The 17898-nt window shown below is 48.5% G+C and overlaps 5 protein-coding genes across 5 annotated transcripts; 4 read left to right on the forward strand and 1 right to left on the reverse strand.

Annotated features, from left to right (window-relative positions):
* Window positions 1-593: 593 nt before the first annotated feature.
* On the forward strand, window positions 594-2660 carry FVEG_03206 (hypothetical protein). The gene is made up of 4 exons (XM_018890811.1): window positions 594-1231; window positions 1277-1370; window positions 1418-1581; window positions 1632-2660. Exons 1-4 carry the CDS (start codon window positions 1174-1176, stop codon window positions 2585-2587), a joined length of 1272 nt encoding a protein of 423 aa, XP_018747196.1. The 5' UTR covers window positions 594-1173; the 3' UTR covers window positions 2588-2660.
* On the reverse strand, window positions 2601-5814 carry FVEG_03205 (hypothetical protein). The gene is made up of 2 exons (XM_018890810.1): window positions 4644-5814; window positions 2601-4596 (listed from the first exon to the last, which is right to left on the reverse strand). Exons 1-2 carry the CDS (start codon window positions 5761-5763, stop codon window positions 2777-2779), a joined length of 2940 nt encoding a protein of 979 aa, XP_018747195.1. The 5' UTR covers window positions 5764-5814; the 3' UTR covers window positions 2601-2776.
* A 1261-nt stretch (window positions 5815-7075) lies between these two features.
* Window positions 7076-10566, forward strand: FVEG_15210 (hypothetical protein; the record flags this gene model as incomplete). The annotated part of the gene is made up of 2 exons (XM_018904333.1): window positions 7076-9112; window positions 9166-10566. The coding sequence occupies 2 exons, from the start codon at window positions 7076-7078 to the stop codon at window positions 10564-10566; spliced, it is 3438 nt and encodes a 1145-aa protein (XP_018747194.1).
* An 18-nt stretch (window positions 10567-10584) lies between these two features.
* FVEG_15209 (hypothetical protein) lies at window positions 10585-11571 on the forward strand (the record flags this gene model as incomplete). Its single annotated transcript, XM_018904332.1, has 1 exon — window positions 10585-11571. The coding sequence occupies one exon, from the start codon at window positions 10585-10587 to the stop codon at window positions 11569-11571; it is 987 nt and encodes a 328-aa protein (XP_018747193.1).
* A 1234-nt stretch (window positions 11572-12805) lies between these two features.
* FVEG_03203 (hypothetical protein) lies at window positions 12806-13281 on the forward strand (the record flags this gene model as incomplete). Its single annotated transcript, XM_018890809.1, has 2 exons — window positions 12806-13089; window positions 13146-13281. 2 exons carry the CDS (start codon window positions 12806-12808, stop codon window positions 13279-13281), a joined length of 420 nt encoding a protein of 139 aa, XP_018747192.1.
* Window positions 13282-17898: the final 4617 nt, after the last annotated feature.

Raw genomic sequence — 17898 nt, forward strand, 5'->3', positions numbered from 1 at the left:
TGAAGATTGGGGGACGTTTATTAATTAGCTGGGTTTTCGGGTTGTGTGAACCCATGATGCTAAGATTTGGATGTGAATTTGTGTTCCCCAGAAGAATTTGGTTGATAAATCCAACTCTGGGTGGGAGTGTGGGAAGAGTTATCCGCTCATCGCTGGGTTGCTGTGATCTGCTAGACGGTGATTCCTTTGTCTCATGTGTCAGGAATGAGATGGCGCCTTGGTAAAATAAAGCAGGGTGTCACTCTTTCAAAGGGATGGGAGATTTGTGTGTGAGATGGTTCGATTGCGTCAAGCAAAATAGTTTGATGAGGTCCAGCTCGTGAACGAAAAAGCAAACAATCGCTAATAGCTGTGACGGGATGAATCTGAATCTGAATCTCCCCGATATAAAGCATCAAGACAGAGAGAAGAGAAAGCCGGGGAAGGGGATTTCGGGGGGAAGGCTGATGGATATAGACACAGGCAGAGGCTGTACCCGACCTGTAAGTGGGGAGTGAATAAGATGGAGCCTCAGGTGAAGCCAGGCCAAGCGAAAGGAGGTGGGGAGTGTGGCGGGCTCTGTTTGTTCAAGGGTAGGGGGGTGACGAACTCCCCCGCCCAGAATATATCAATAAAGACTCCCACTGCATCAATCGGACCTAACTTCTGGGTCATTGAATGGCATTTTCTTTAATTCTCCCCTCTCTTCACTGATGCCTTGAGACCTGCAGGTGTAGAGCATGCAACGGTTGCTTGACATGATCTGATCCCAAGCGCTCCCGGGTATCATCGCGAACAGGCACCAACGTCAACAGGCCTCCAACCAACACCAACACCACGATATTGATCTTGATGGATTTACCCTCCCCTCGTGATCAAACAGTACGTGAAATCTTCTCTCTGCGCCAAATCGCACAGCGAGCGACAAACGCTGCCTAAAATCTCATGCACCCCAGAAACCATCACTCCAGCCGGGCGCATTTGCCCAGCGCCCCAAATACAACAGTTGGTTACTTTCTCACAAATGAGGCTCAGCTCTGTACCACCAACTCATCTTCAAGCTTCAATAGAACCATGCAGGTTTATGCACACGCTCCGCCTCTTTGCCGCCCAACCCTGGTCCAGCCGCAGTATGAAAATGGAACCTCAGCTTCCCTCGGCGGTTAATTCTTCCACTTCTTCACTACCTTGAAAATGCCGGCTAGAATACATGAGAATTGCGTTGAATTTCGGGTGGTAACATGGGATAAAGGTGAGTAATTGAATCTGAGGGTGAGAGCGTTGCTGATGGGCTCAGGGAATGAGAAGTGGCTTCGTGAGGATGTCCGACCGGGGGACTTTTATGAGGGGGAGATGCCGGCTTTGTGGAGTGAGTCGCATGTTATAGTCGTGTGAGTTTATTCTCATTGGGGTCAAGAATAATGCTGATTATGGGTAGATTCGCGGATGCAGATAAAGTACGCGATTGCTCATCGTGTAGGAAACGCTTCACCGATGTCTTCTGTATGCCTGAGCTCTGGTGGTCAAGCTACAGCCGTCGATCAAACGGCTACTTTGGAAGCGAGACATTTCGCGATAACAACGGAATGATCACTGCATTGAGTCAGTCTTCCTCTACCATCTAAGTTCATACTCAGTACTGACAGACGCAGATACCTGGTCACGATTCCTCGTCAAGCAATTGAACGAAACCTCCCATCAATGGCATAAATTCAACATCCTAACACGCTGGATGAAAGATCCCCAACAAACAATCCTTCTTGTCTTCGAAGCTCCCAAACAACTTCGTCTTCGCGATAGATTCCCCGATCCACTGCTCCTAAACTCCCACAACGACACGCTCAGCGATCCCTTCTGGTTCTACCCCCGTTTATTCGAGGATCTCTCTCTCCTTCAAGATAACTCCGTCTGGGCAGTTCGCGACCACGTTCGAAGAATTGAGAAAACAGATCTTACGCAGAAACCTGAGCCTAAATATCGAGCTATGCATGATACAGCTAGACATGCTATTCACGTCTCGGAGACGCTTGAAGTTGCGGAGAAGACTATCACGGCGATCATACAGCAGCATAGTACGTTTGAGGCCGAGGCCGCTGGGGGGAGTAGACCTGCAAAAGCAAAGTTTCGACATGTAGGCGAACGATTACTGTGGTACATCCACATTCTGCAGAGTCTACGCTGCAGAGCCTCCGCGAACAAGGAACGGCTTCTTAACGAGATCCAACTCGCGTTCAACTCAGTAGCGCAGTACGATTCTCGCATCTCCGTCAAGATCGGCCAGGCAACTCAATCTGACAGCGCAGCTATGAAGACCATAGCTTTCGTGACGCTCACATTCTTACCTGCGACTTTTATATCAGCGCTGTTCAGCATGTCGTTCTTCAAAGTTGATGATGACACGGGAGTCTGGAGTGTGAACGAGAAGTTCTGGGTGTATTGGGTGTTTGCGGTTCCAGCGACGTTGTTCACATGGGGATTGTGGCTATCGTGGCAGTGGTTTTATAGACCAGTTAAGATTGGGGAGGAGGAGAAGCCCGTGAAGAAGTTTGGGGACTTGATTAGGTTTGTGAAACGGGGAGGGACCGATGAGGAATACCAGATCTCTTGAGCCGAGAAGTTATTGAAGGGGTGAGTATATTACCGATAAACTAGAAGTCAAATTGATTGCGTGCTACTATCCGTGTACTCGTATCTCGTTTCTCATCCTGTTGTACACTGCTATAATTCAAGTGCTAAGATCCCAAACTACCATCACATGTTACCTCAAAATCTCAATACCCAAAAACGCCTACTATCATCAAATGAGTGCATTACACCTGGCTCCAACATCATAGTCAACTGGCTGAACAGGATCAACCGTCACAATGGAAGCTGGCTTTGCTGAGGCACTACATTCCTGCACAACAACCGGTGCTGGCGATGCAGTTGTCTCCAACCCAGGCGTCGGGGTCGACTGAACCGTCACCTCCACCACAATACTATCTTGTGGCGCTGGCGTTGAGACCTGAGGAACAGCAGCCGCATTGTTCTCAGTTGCTAGGCTAGTACCAGCCAAGATGTCATTACCACCGTACCCGTTGCTGACAATGAGTGTTGTGTTGTCTGGTGTACCTGGGACTTCGACCAGAGGGACGTCGCTTGTGATGATCTCAGGCTGGTTGTTCTGAAGGAATACCGGATACGCAGGTTGCTGCACTTGGGTTTGGGATGTGAACAGTGGTGCTGGTTCGGCCGCATAGTCGGGTACTGTATACGAGATAGTGACCTGCTGCTGAGGAATTTGAGTTGGGTCGTAGACATACGGCTGGGTAGGATATGTCTCTTGCGCAGTAACCTGATATACAGGCTGTTCAGTCATGATGGGAGGCTCAACGACGGTCTGCTCAGATGTAATGACTGTCTCATAAGATGTTGTCTGCTGAGCCAAAATTGGCTCTTGGGTTGAAGTAGCCTCGAATGTAGTCTGCTGCTGGACTTCAAATCCGGGTTGCTGCTCGTATGTTTGAGTGTACTGGACCCCCTGCTCGAAGGCTGGTTGACCCTCATTCATTGTGTAGGACACCTCAGCCGTAACACTGAACTGCTCAGGCTGCTGGCCGAAGGCAGGCTGTTGATCAAATGCAGGTTGTTCGAAAGCTGGCTGCTCAGTCTGTACCGAGTACTCAAATGTCGACTGTTGCTCATAGGCTGGCTGCTGCTGAAACATTGACTGCTGGTTGTCTTCAAATGAGAAAGACTGCTGAGGTTGTGAGAAAGAGGATTGCTGATAGTCGAAGCTTTGCTGGAACTGTGCCTGTTGCTGGTCTTGGAACCCGCTCGAGTCATCACCTCCAAATCCAAAGTCCCCATCATCGTTGTAATTGTCGTCGTACTCGCCATCACTTCCGGAGCCAACACCACTGAAGCTGTTGACAGTGTTCAACATGCGCCCCATCTTTCTCCAATTCTTCTTCTTGCCAAGCTTTCCCACTTGTCGACTTGCCATCTCAACGCCTTGACCAGTGAGTCTTGCTGCATTGACCGTCGCTGAAAGAATGCTATCGCCGACGTTTTGCGGCTGATTCGGTTGACCAGGGCGTGCTTTTCTCACAATAACCTGCTTTCCTTGCTTTGTCTGTCGTGGCTGCTGTCCCGGCCGATCCCACGTCGATAATCCAAGCTGTTCATTGATATAAAACGGCGTCATGTCTGGCGTTCTCAATTCCCTCCAACCGTCTGGCAGAGAGTTGGCAGGCTTCACCCAAGAACTGGTCCCTAATCTCTTATTGAAGTAAAAAGTTCGTCCGTCAGGTGTCTTGCGTTCATCCCAGCCAGGTGGCAATCCAGAGAATCCAAACAAGGCCGCTGCTGTGGGTTTCAGGTGTGTCTTCAATCCAGTCGAGTTATGAGTGTACCAGAGTCGGCCAGAGACGTTCTTTCGAATGGTCCACATTTGGGTTGTCGCATCTTGAACGGAGGATTGAACTCGTGGGTCGGATTCAGTGGCGTAGTAGGATTTATCGTGGCTATGAGAAGCGTTGACTGCGTTGGAGGTGAAGCACCACACACAGAAGTTCGTTGTGATATGCGCTGTGCTGCAGATGAGACAGGTATAAACTGACACATTGAGAGGTATGCCTGGGAGTGTTAGCGACAGTATTGGTTCATTCAAACGACCATCTTACCCTTTCGACAATGGTTACACAGCTGAGGTTGCCCAGTAGATGTGCGCCTCAGGTCTGCTGCGGGAGTAGCTTGAACAGCTTGAGTCGGCTGAATTGCTGGGGCATTCTGAACTGGATGATTATGCGGAGACGCTGGAGTATGCTGAGGCGGATGATTCTGCTGAAGAGCTGGGATTTGTTGAGCTGCCGGGGCATACTGAGCCGGATGAGGTTGCTGGTGAGGTTGTTGTGCGCCTGGGGTATGCTGTATCGCTGGACTTTGCTGGACAGGAACATGTTGACCTGCCGGGGATTGCTGGCTCACAGGAGGTTGCTGAGCCGCGGTAGAAACAACATTCGGCTCCCATCGTGGTGTGCCTGCGACGCTTGGCGTAGCGACAGTGGTAGCGGGCGTTGCGATACCGGCGCTGCTACCGCTGATGCTTCCAGGTCTGCCGTGATCGGCCACAAACGAACCGATGTTGTTGTTGGCAGTGTCGATACGGTGGATTTGCGGAGTTGGGCTTGCTGGAGATTGATGTGGTTGTGCTTGGTGAGTGTTTGGCAGAGTCGTTTGAGGAGCGGGATTTGGTGATGGGTTTGTAGGGCTGAAGGGTTGTTGCTGCTGAGGGTGTTGCGTTTGGACATGCTGCTGTGGAAGCTGTTGCTGTTGCTGTTGCTGATATTGTTGTATCGGCGCTTGTTGGTGCGGTTGCTGATACTGAATTGGTTGTTGGTGAGTTTGTGGATTTTGAGAATGAGGTTGGCTTTGATGCTGTTGCTGCTGGGGAGGGTACTGAGCAGGTTGCGCTTGCTGGTGTTGAAGTGGTTGGCCTGGGTGTGCTATCGGCTGAGCTTGGTGAATCTGCTGTGGGCTTTGTTGCTGGTAAATAGGTTGAACCTGTTGCCCAGGATGATACGACTGAGGTCTCTGTGGTTGAACATGTTGCTGCTGTTGGATGTGAGGAGGATACCCAGCTTGCGGATGCTGCTGCTGAGGAGCAGGTCTATGCGGCAGCGAAATGCTCTGACCTGGTGTTCCAACCGGTTTCCCAACAGGCTTCCTAGCCACAGACCTCTGATGCATCAAAGGCTGAGGCGTCGTTTGTACAACATTACCCTGAGGCTGCGGAGGCGCCATCTTGACTTGACTTACACCAGTAAAACACAAGAACAAGGACAAGAAATGACAAGACGGGAGGTGAACGGGAACCCCGCTTGGCAATGCATTCTATTTATTGCTTTTATTCCCCCTGTCCATCACAGGACTTTAACAATCAAGGCCTGAAAGAATATTTTGTATCTGGTTGTGCCTCTTGTTTTCTTTCTACCCCTCTATCTGGTATGTGCAAGGGTCCCTCAGCCGCAAATATGCAACCATTCACAAGACAGCTTGGTCGGCTTCGTGGCACGCTATGAGATGCATCTTGCTTTTTGGGGATAAGCTCGAGGCAGATTTGGAGTGAGGGCGTTTTTAGTTGCCGTTGTTGTCTCCGATGCTTGGTGTTGAAGCGGCACATTTCCGCTGTGTTTAATCTGTAGCGTAGCTGGAGGTAGGCAGTTGTAAAACAATCGCTATTCAGTGGAGCAGTGTCGATGGAGTTTCAGATGCGGTCGCATATTATCTTCCAGGCTTTAGCGATTAATGGTGGCAGCCATACATATACCTAGTATGTGGCAAGCTAAATAACAAAGTAGTATAAAATCGATAAATTTATCTTTGAACATTTACCCAGGCACTGCAAAACTTGGTAAGAATCGAGAAGGGTAACTAGCCTGAACCCTGGAACCACCGTAAAATACGTAGGCTATGAGGATTGCGAATGAGTGTCCTATGGGAACAAGAAAACTTGAGATTTTGATAAAGGATGGGTGTTGAAAAATAGAAGAAGTGCAACGAACCTAAGAAGGATCGAGAGTCCCGAGCTTTTCTTGTTGAGAAAGCAGGCACGAAACATGCATCTGTGGGTGCGGCTTCCATTTCTCGGCGGAAGGAAATATTGTCAAGTGGAAGTGACCCTTTCTAAACCCATTCCCTTAGTCCTTCGAACTTCTCTCTTACACTCCCTCAAACGAATAAGGTATGCACAATCATCCTGTCGCTAACTGCATTAACAGGGTCCTTCACACCAAATTTGATGCCTGTGCACGTCACTGATCTACCAATGGAATCCAAGAACCATGTGATGGACGCGGGCAGCTGCAGGTTGAACCAACACTCTCATTCTTCATCCGCAGCCTGATTCTATTCCCCGCACTTCAGCATCACGAGAGGAGACACCGGAGGAAAGAAAACTTAGGACTTCAATCCTAAATTATAAAAAGATTTAGGTAAGTCTAGCCTAGGTACCTAAGCTTAGGATGCCTTTACTAAGTTTAGGATATCTTTTGCTAACTTTATTTTGACGCCCTATATCAAGGTCCGGTGTTTTATTACTCCCCGAGGAGGAATCATGTCTGGACTGGAAGGCCTAGGTATCGTTGCAAACGTCATTGCCGTAGTCGACCTGTCTCTCAAGGTTATCTCGTGGTGTTCCAAGTATGCCAAAGACGTCAAAGATTCCAGCGACGGCCGTGCCCGTCTCCTACAGGCAGCTATCACCTTGCATTATGAGTCCGAAAAGATCCGCCATCTTCTCACTGGCAAGAATGGCAGCAAACTGAAAGCTTCCCAGAAGCTTGCGCATGCTATGGGAAGCAGCGAGGTTCAGTTACGTGAGCTCGAAAGTCTATTATCTGACAAGACCAACTGTTCAAGCCTCAGATGGCCGCTGCGGAAGGAAAAGGTTGAAAGCGCCATTCGAAACATTGAGAATGCAACAAAAAACCTATTAGAGGTCCTTCAGATTGACACGGCAGGTATTATCCTTGATATTGATGACAGGACAGAAGCTGGCCAGCGAAGAGCAGTAATCGACCAGTTGCCCTACGTTGGTGATGCAGTTTGGGACTCACATGCAGAGGAACATAACGCGACATGTCTGGAGAACACCCGCAAGGATATTCTACGGGAGATCAAAGAATGGGCCGAAGACAAAACTGACCAGTCGAGGACGGTATTCTGGCTGAACGGCATGGCGGGCACTGGAAAGTCCACTATCTCACGCACAATTGCCCGCTCCCTATCAGAGGCCGGGAGATTGGGCGCGTCCTTTTTCTTCAAACGTGGCGAACTGAACCGAGAGAAAATATCCAAATTCGTCCCTACCATTGCGCGTCAACTTGCGACGAACCGGCCGGCGCTCGAGTCTTATATCTATAACGCGGTCCTGCATGATCCAACTATTGCGAGCAAAGCCGTCAGGGTTCAGTTAGAAAGACTTATTCTGGAGCCCCTCTCTCAAAATGCAACTGAGACTCAGGTTACAAAGCCCATCACTATTGTCGTCGACGCACTGGATGAATGCGAGTCTGATGATGATATTCATCTCATCATTAACCTGGTTTCTCGCACAAGGGACATAAAGCAACCGCGAACTAGAATATTTGTAACGAGTCGCCCTGATCTTCCGGTTCGTCTAGGCTTCAACGATGTGCAAGGAACTTATCAAGACCTAGTCCTCCACGAGATACCCGCTCAAGTAATAGAACACGACATATCGACATTCTTGACCCACGAAACAAATCTGATTAAAAAAAGATGGGATTCTTCGATTGCTGAGGGGCGTAAGCTGCCTGACGACTGGCCTGGAAACGCCACCATCCAGCTCCTCGCAAAAAGGGCAGCGCCCCTCTTCATCTTCGCCGCAACTGTATGCCGTTTCATAACTGACCGGAGGCATGGCAGCCCCGACGAGCAGCTCCAAAGGTTCCTGGAATCTTCGGCTGAGGACACCTCGTCTCGGATGGAGCTTACTTACGGGCCAGTCCTTGGTCAGCTGTTTGGTTCGCGTTGTTCCAAACGCAAGAAGGAGACGATCATTCACGAAGTCAAGCGAATCGTCGGTACCATCATCAACCTCGCCATCCCTCTATCATCATCCGCACTGTCGAGACTCATAAGAATTGAACAGAAGACGATTGATGTCAGGCTGGATTTTCTCCATTCGGTTCTCAGCATCCCTTCCTCTTCTTATGAACCCATTCGAATGTTTCATTCATCCTTTCGTGACTATCTGATGGACCCAGACATAGAAGGGAATCCTTTTCAGATTGAAAAACAGAACTTGTCAAGAGATTTAGTTGGAGACTGCTTCCAAGCGATGGAGAGCCTTAAAACCGATGTCTGTCACCTGGGGATGCCAGGTGTGCTCCGTTCGACACTACGGCCCGAGGTTATCGACCAATGTCTACCCCCGGAGGTTCAATACGCATGCGCCTACTGGATAGATCACCAAAAGGCTGCAGGAATTGCCCCCGGAGATGCCGCTGCCATCCTCAGCTTTTTGGAGAAGCATCTGCTTCACTGGTTTGGGGCCATGATCTTACTAGGCAAGGTCTATTTGATCACCGGCCTAATCAGGAGTCTCAAATCTGTGCTGGAAAGAAAGGTAAGACATGAATTGGTTAAGAGCTCCCAAATCACTAAGACTTCATTTCTTAGTCTGCTGTTGACGTAAAGTTGATCGATTTCCTTGACGATGCAATAAGAATCGTTGACAAAGATACCGAAATGATCAACCTAGCACCCTTGCGGATATATCACTCGGCTTTAGTGTTTGCGCCTACGAACAGCATCGTCAGAAAGACCTTTGTCGCCGAAATGCCAGCTTATTTGAGAGGCGTGGCAGGCAGAAGAGCCGACTGGGATCCACGCCTACGTTCGTTTGAGAACCCTAAGTCTAGAGAGTGGCACTACGGAGATAGGCGCTCGACCGTGTTCTCACCCGACTCTGAAGTATTGCATTCTGTCTCCAGTGGAAAGTATGTCAGAGCCTGGAGATGCGAGACAGGCGAATGCATCGAGGAGCTCGAGATAGAAAACAACTCTCGGATGGCTCTTTCTCCCAATGGAAAATACCTAGCAGTGACTACCCCCGAGCACAAGATAAGCCTATCCTCGGACACAACAGCACATTTTCTAGAGCCAACACTAGACACAGCTTTGGGTGATTTAGCCTTCTCACGAGACTCCGCATTACTATGGGCATGCTCAATCGAGGGACAGGTGAGAGCCTGGGATGTGGCAACGGGGGATTGCGTGAGAGATCTTAAATGTCCATGGGTCAGGGAAACTGACCCCGAATCTCATGAAGACTACGAGTGTCAGTTCGAATTCTCACTGGATCATTTCACTGCTCTGCTTGTTTCAGACTATGCTAATGCGCATGTCTGGTTTCTTGAACATGGTGATGGTGAGAAATCCTTTGACATCGCGCTATCAAACGGTGCCTGGCATATGCCCAGTGGCTTCTCACCAGATGGGAAAGTATTAGCTGCACCTTCAGAACGAGATGTAATAATGAAGATCTGGGATCTCCAGACACGCCAGTGTGTATGGAAGCTGAAGCTGGAGGAGAAGAATGGCTGTCAGATAATGGACTTTGTCTTTTCTCCAGACTCGCGCCTCCTGGCGATAGCTTATGGCAACAATTCAATATTGGTCTGGGATATTCGGAGTGGTAAGTCCTCAGCAAGACTCAACATCGGGCGGCACCTCTCCCTCCCTAGTCTTTCATTCTCACCCGACATGAACTTTCTCCTTCTCAAAAGTAAGGGAAATGGTTGGTCACGCAGCAACATTGAAGTGTGGGACTTGATCGCAGAAGCCTGTGTGACAATGATGCGATGCCATGAGGACGATGATATAGACCATACTTTATTTTCTCCGGATGGGCAGACATTTGCTTCTGTGCGAAAAGGTGGCGGTAAAATACAGTTATGGGACTGGCCAAGCCTCCTCAAAGAGCCTCCAGAGGACTCAAAGGAAACGACGTCAGTCATTCTGTCGCATGATGCATCGACAGTAGTAGCGTTATACGAAAAGAACGAACTGAGAGCATAGGATGCCGCGACAGGCGAGATGCTCTATGAGATACGCACTAAGCGCAAAGGCTCCAGGATATGGTCTTACAAGTTTTCCCCCGATTCTGCGTTCATAGTAACAGACAGATGGGATGAAGTGGCCGTATGGAATGCACGCGATGGTCATTGCGTGTGGCAGTTCAGCCAGCACTACGAAAGGACCAGGGCGAAATTCTCACCAGACTCTCACCGTATCGCAGTATGGATTGACTTCTATTTGGGGAAGGGTGGTCCTTACGTTGAGGTCTGGAAGCGGAAAAATGGTACATTTGATCTCGAACATACCTGGAGCGGGATGCGGGCATATGACTTTTTGTTTTCTCCGAATGGCAGCCTATTGTTCACTAAGTACGGGAAAGGGATAAGAATTCTCAATTGTGACACGGGCGAAGTGCTTCAAGAGATACCATTTAATGGAAAGATCACTGCGGTTTCGATGGCAATTGCCGAGGATTCTTCCACCCTTGCCCTTGGACTTCCATCCGAGATTCAGATATGGAACCTTGATTCAATGATGTGTGCCAAAAAGTGGCAAGCTGACCAGGATTCCAACTTGATCCTGTCTTCCACGGGAACTCTTTTGGCCGGTCAGACTAACAAGGACGTCCGAATCTGGAATTGGACGACTGGGGAGATGCTTGCTGAGATCCAACTTTCCGAAAACGACTGGAAGATCGATGCCTTCTTACCAGATAACTCTGGAATCCAAACCAATTACGGAGTCATTCCAACGAATGTGGGAACTATCCCATGCCAACACCTCACACCAACGTTCAGACTCAGAAATCATTGTATCCAGTGGAAGGAGAACGATTTGATCCAACTACCGCGCGATCTTCGAGGTATTCCGAATGCCATATCGGCGACAGATACGGAACTCACTGTTGCATTTGCGTGTAGCTCGAAGCGGGTCACCATTCTCAAGATCTCGGAGGGTGAGGAGTTGAGACGGTTGCTTTCAAGTGGCGCTTCTTTGAGTACCTAAACGCCCCTATCCTCGTTACTCAAGGCCCACGTCTTGTCAGGGTTGGGAGGCTCTTTGATTCAAGCTGGTCCTGGGCGTAGATAGCGAAACCAGCTAAAGCAAAGTTCTCGGCGTTCAAGATGGCATTCCCCGTGCCGGATTTTCCCCGTTCCATCACCTTTCCCGGTTCGTACATGTAGTCCTTACGCTGGGGACGAATACTGTGTGCTTCCAGTAGACCGTTTCGTGGTCGAGCTCGAGAGTCCTTCCAAGGGCTTATGTATTTTGGTTGGCCTTGTCCCTGCCTAGCTCCACAAGGATATCAAGATTGCTCAGCTTCTTGATGAACATCAACACATTACTGTTGCCTACCTCAACTCAACATGTTTTCCTTGTCTCCTCCTCTCTTCCTCACACCTGCCCTGTTCTTCACATCCGATTGGCGCCTTCTGCCTCCATCTTGCATATTGAGTTGCCTTTCTAGCACCAGCAAAGGCAGGATCAATTGCTGTTCCCCGTTCATGAACGAATGATGCTTGTCATACACAGCCATTCTAACAGGTTACATAGCAATCAACACAAGCATAGGGAATAGAATATAGTTCAGCAACAAGAGGTTAACAATTGTTTAGATTTGATATGTTTAGCATTCGTTGTAACTGACAAGCCATCTGATATCATACGAAAGGCGGTAATTGCCCAAGCTGAGGGTGGTTGGTGTGCGTTGATAATCAGCGTAACTTGTATAAAGGGCACCGCTGCATATTTGCTAACCAGCAATCATTAAATTTCACTCGAACTTAAACACAAGTTGTGATTGATACTCAAGCTTGTCGCAAATCCAGAGCAGGGACAACAAAACGTAAGCGTGAGCTTGGCTCAAGTGCAGCTTGCTCTGGAAGCAGCAGGCAACAGACCACCGCGTGCCTGATACAGTAAGTGATTGCACAATAGTAAAAGTAACCATATGCAAGCGAGCTTGTTGCCTCTTTGCTACGGAATCAATTGCCAAGCTGCATTCGTCAAAGCTGGACACGTAAGCTGTTGTACCACAATCGAGCACATTCGGGTACTACAACATGCTTGACCTTCACAAATCGAAGCCTGGAGAAATAAATCACAAAGAAAACTATTGAAAACTGAGAATGCCTCAGAAGATTATGGAAAAGCAAGCATGTAGCTGGCTGGCTATAAAAGCTGCTCCTTCTCCCACCCTTCAACTCTCATTCTTCATCATTACTCAACACCAGCACCGATGTTCTTATCATATATATTATTAAAGACAGAAAGGTCTTCTGACCAAATCTCCCAAGAATCAAGCCGTGATGAGCTTGGCGAGGACCAAGCCTTTGAGGTTAAGCAGTTTCTCCTAAACATCCAAGTCGGTCGGATTGTGGTGAATGAGGCACACTTCGCCAAGAGACCCAAATCGACACTAAAGCAGATGATCCGCATTATCAAGCACGAAGAGCTATGCCTAGCCTCTGCTGCCATGCTGTCGAACAGCATCCACGACTTCTTCGGCTACCTCGGTTTAGGGTATGGGATATGGCAGAAAATATATCTCGTATGATATTTACTGACTCGTTTTACAGTTATCTTCGCCTCGAGGTCCTACCACAGGATGGCGACCCCTTTGGCAAATATAAGGACTTGCTGTCTGCGCTTTTCATGTCAGCAAAGAAACATCTCCCCCGCGTCACAAGAATCGATGTGTTACCACTATTTTGACTTTCAGCTCATACGAAGAGATTGAATCGCAAGGTATGAGAGTGATAATACTATCAATAAACATCAACTAAGCTGACCAAGGCATAAGTCGTATATCAATTCACTATCCTGCCTCCTCAGTAATCTCCCTCTACCAAGATAGGCCTCATCTGGATCACAGGCCCAAGACGTAATCGCAGAGTCTATACCTAAATACTATGTCGTTGCCTTCACTCACATACCCCCAAAGACCACGACCCAACGCATACACCAAACACCTGACAAGACCAAGGTCACTGTCGACATTCTCTAGCTATTGAGTATTGAGAATGTGGTGAGCGTGTCACGAACTGTGGTCCTAACAGCATCACACTGACGAGTGTCAAGCGCTAAGAGAAGCGAGAAAGACACGAAACTCCTGTCACGTTTTCTTTGTGCGTATTGGAACCTTCATGGGGAATTATAAGACGACAGGGTCCAAATGCACTACGTCTCCGATAAGGATCCCTATGAGGCGAAGGCTGTCAATGCAAATGATACGCAATGCATCCCACTTGTCTTCTGCTTCACCAGCTTTCGAGCACTTCACATGCTGCGGACTTCACGAGCCGAAGGGTATCTCAAGCCGCCTATATATACAGAGAGAGTGTTCTCGCCAGGAGCTCATGAACCTGACTTCCTCATCCAATGGCCGCTGTCATGGCGACCAAATGAGACTGCGTAAGATCTCCCTGATCGCATTAATCCCACAAGATGCATATAAAATAAGTTAGGCAAGTCAGAGAAGCAATGAGCCTCGGAGCTGAGGTCTTAATTTTGCGCCATCATCGAAGCTAACGTACAAAGTTTATAGGTAGCCGTTCCATGAAGTCCAAAAGTTCAACTCTCCAGGTCCATGGCATATGGAGCGAGCTGGCAACACAAGATGCCGTTTCAAGTGGTGTTCTCAGTATACCAGCTGACGGCAGCCCAGTTTTGGAACGCATCACTGGTACATATCGCTAAACGAGAGGTATACGGACCTATGGGCAAGTTCTCAGGATATGTATACGAAGCTTGTTATTAGCGCAAGATTCTGTTTACACTGGCATTTGCAAGTCCAGCTTGACGTGGTCTATCTCATTGGAACCCTGGTATCGATGAGCACGTTCGTGTTACCTGCAATGTCTATCTATACGATGGGATCTGATCTATCAGTAATATTTGCACAATCACGGATGTTCAACCCAGGCTGCGTGGGTTTATGCTACTCGAAAACAACCCCAACCTGAAGCTCCCTAATGGACCTAAGACTCAACCCTTTCAAGACGATGTTGACTTCGTGGAATGCAGACCCCGTAGAGAGGTTCACGGGCATCGACAAGCTTTTCAACGAAGCACTTCGCAGCTGGAGGCTTTCCTCTCGGAGCAGAACAACACGGATGTTGTGCTGTTCATGGTCTTGGAAATCATCAAATACAATCATGCCTGCGGGTGAACTCGATAAATGACAGCATCGTTCTGTTAGACAGTTGTGCTACTTGCACTTGATGCGATGGCAAGCACATTCCTGGAGGTCATTCTTTACTGAAAGGAAACTCTCGAGTCGGAGAGCAACATCGAAAAGAACATGAGCATTCCCAGAGTTTTGACTGAAGATCTGGAAAGTAGCTTGACTTGCTCAAGTTTCGAGAAAGGCCTCCAATATATTACGACGGAGGCTGTAAGTATTATGCGCTCCTGGACGACAGGTTCAAAGTACCCTGTCACCGATGACCTATATATCGAGGGTCATTGCTACATCACCAAACCGACTTGATAGGAGCTTATATAAATATAGATCGCCGAGGAATAGCTCCTCGAGTACTTTGTCTCCCCGAACTGTGAGGTCTCAAAAGGCAAGGCCGTCCATATCTTGCAGATCACTGGAAGAATTCTTCACCACGCACCTCCAGGGTATACCAACTGACATCGACGAAGTGGACACGGCCTACAGCTACGTCGCAACCTTCTTCCAGATCATGCGACACTTCCCGAACCGGTTCAACACCTACGACCCCGACCCCGGATGAGGACGACGAGGTCACGACTCAGGCTCCTGATAATGTATATCTCTAAGCTTCCTCTTATCTGAAGGCCGCGCTAACCTCACATCTCTCAAACAGGACGCGAACACCTCTGCCCCTTCCTCAACATCTTCTGACAAGGACCTGAGAAAAGAAGACCCAGAGGTTAACAAAGTGGGTTTGCGACCATAAGCGGGAGCTGCAGTATTATATACTCTCTATCTGGAAGTGCAAGTATTCCGAAATCTTCAGCATTCTGTTACCAAATGGTTGATCAGCACCCCCACCCAATGCAAATTTCTATATTATATGACCAACGAAGTTGTCGAGATGAGCTTGTTCGAATCTTGGCCCAACAATCAAGCACAGCTTCACAGTAGAGGCCTCGCTCTTTTGCTGTTGTCAACTGAAATTCGCAGATCTGATCGAGAGACGAGCGGATAGCATTTTATCGGCCGTTCTTATCCTAGTAGTTGGGGCTGTAAGCTCTACTTGACTACCCATGAGACATCAAACGACGTTCTATACCTCCTGTACTATCAATAGGGAAATGCATTGCATCATGAATCACAAGAAGCCGAGCGATAACGGCCGAGACATCTGATACTAGTATCCAGATAGGAGCGAAAGACCCGCTAGTGTTTAATAACCGTGGCTCTGAGGGGGCGGAAGATGCATATAGCCTCGGCGCACTCCATATTCATCAATTGGCGAAGCGACTAGCACGACCTGTAAGCACAAAAGTATTCGCTCAATCGAACCAGAAACATTCAGGGAATTAGGGTTCTTGAAGCCACAAGTCATGGTACATCGCATGGTTCGACGCAAGGCAAGAACAGCCTCACTTCACGTGGACTTATGATATATAACTTTGGCTTGAGCATGCTAAGCCGGAATCTTCCCTCTCTCACAGGGACCCCATTCAATCACCTACTTATATACCTTGGCTATCGTTCCTCAGCATAAGAACGAAAAATGATGCCCGTTAGTGAAGCCGTATGGCACCATTTCCGGCATCGACGCCTCCAATCTAGAATCACTCCCGGAGAGTTCTCTCAAAATGGTGCTGTTGGCCCCTTTCTTTGACACCAAGAAGTTCTGAAGCCATATGGCCTGGAACAGTATGGCCAGGGCACCCAACTCTTGCCCACGATGGCCTCGGATGACATGAAACAGTATTTCGAAATGCTGGGAAAGTCCACTTCTCTGTAAGTTGTGTCTCGCGGTTTCAGCAGACCCGTCTCTCTCGTTTCTGGTCTGACATCTAGCAGAGTATATGAGCCCCCGGGTCCCTATGTTCGGGCATAAGGATAAGTTATACACATTTTGTGAATGATCTTTTCCTCCTGGTAAGCCTTCTGGGCGATGCTAAGTATGCGCCTTATAAATCCGGGTCATGGTCGCAGAATAGAGACTGACTAGCTGTGGCTAGGTAAACAAGATGAGCTTTCATTCGGAACGATGACTATCTGCGCTTTGACCTGGAGCATCCTAGAAATGCAGTCTTAATCTGGGTCTCTATTGAGTGGAACTTGACGACGACCGGAACTGGAACGGAATTAGGCCTACTAGATTGGCTCACGCACAAGTTGCTGGAGATCTGTCTGTGTGAATGTACGAAGGCCCAATGGAACCAAGCCTTCAACAGGCATGTCTAGATGACATGTGTCGAGTTCCAAGACGACCCCTTCCAAAACACCTGGATATAGTCGAAGATCAGAACACCAATCTAGATCTACTCTGAGATCAAACATACTATACTCATACATCCATCTTGAGCTTCTGGAGAGAGACCACGAGCGGTAGCCGCATGATACAACACAGTCATGCTAGCAGAAGACAGGCACAACTATACCTATCGCTTCCCTCGACAAGCCTGTGAGTAATAAGTGGGATGGATTGGGCTCTACGAGCGTCGCTGATGGCAAGGAAATCTTGGAGAAAACTTCGCAATATGGTTGTCACAAAACAAACTCGCCTAACAATACATGATGGCTCAACTCCTTGAAGATGTCGCCCTCAAGGGGAAGGTTGAGGCCATGACGGACGAGAAAAAGCACCTGAACGATCAGAACGACGAGCTTGTTGAGAAAAGTGGTCACCTCGCCATCGATCGTACGTCCAGTTTGGGGGGACTAGTTGAAGAGGCTTGGCGGCGTCCCCTTCCGCATCGACCCTTTGCACGACATTTTCCAGGTTGTTAACATGCTTCTTTAAACCGTACGTCCTTCTGCAGCTTGAAACCCGCGAAGTATCGAAGGTTATCATCGCCGGGTATGCTATGAATCGGATTCATTTTGATCAAGTGCGAGGCAGAGACTCCCTGGGCTCGATACCAACAACACCTACAAGGTAGCGAATGAACCACTTGTGGGTAGTTATCTCTGATCGTGACACATTGGCAAAAATACCTAAAATTATATGCAATAGAAACTTCAATTGCTAATGCAATTGTTCCAGGACCCTATTTGTCTCGACACCCTCAGCAGGGGGCCCACCATCCTGACTATGGGGTGCTTTGCGCAAGTCAATACTAGAGGAGATCGAACAAGGTTATGTTTGTTCACACCGTCGTGCTCTTGATGTTCTTGGA

The sequence above is a fragment of the Fusarium verticillioides genome, chromosome 5 (assembly GCF_000149555.1).
Source record: "Fusarium verticillioides 7600 chromosome 5, whole genome shotgun sequence".
Lineage (NCBI taxonomy): Eukaryota > Fungi > Ascomycota > Sordariomycetes > Hypocreales > Nectriaceae > Fusarium > Fusarium verticillioides.

Bases quoted from the DNA above. Each gene is read 5' to 3' on its own strand.
- FVEG_03206 (XM_018890811.1), top strand. From the start codon at position 1,174: ATGCCGGCTAGAATACATGAGAATTGCGTTGAATTTCGGGTGGTAACA. The intron at 1,232-1,276 runs GTGAGTAATTGA...TGATGGGCTCAG, and splicing joins GGTGGTAACATGGGATAAAG to GGAATGAGAAGTGGCTTCGT. The intron at 1,371-1,417 runs GTGAGTTTATTC...GATTATGGGTAG, and splicing joins GAGTCGCATGTTATAGTCGT to ATTCGCGGATGCAGATAAAG.
- FVEG_03205 (XM_018890810.1), bottom strand. From the start codon at position 5,763: ATGGCGCCTCCGCAGCCTCAGGGTAATGTTGTACAAACGACGCCTCAG. The intron at 4,597-4,643 runs GTAAGATGGTCG...TAACACTCCCAG, and splicing joins GTGTAACCATTGTCGAAAGG to GCATACCTCTCAATGTGTCA.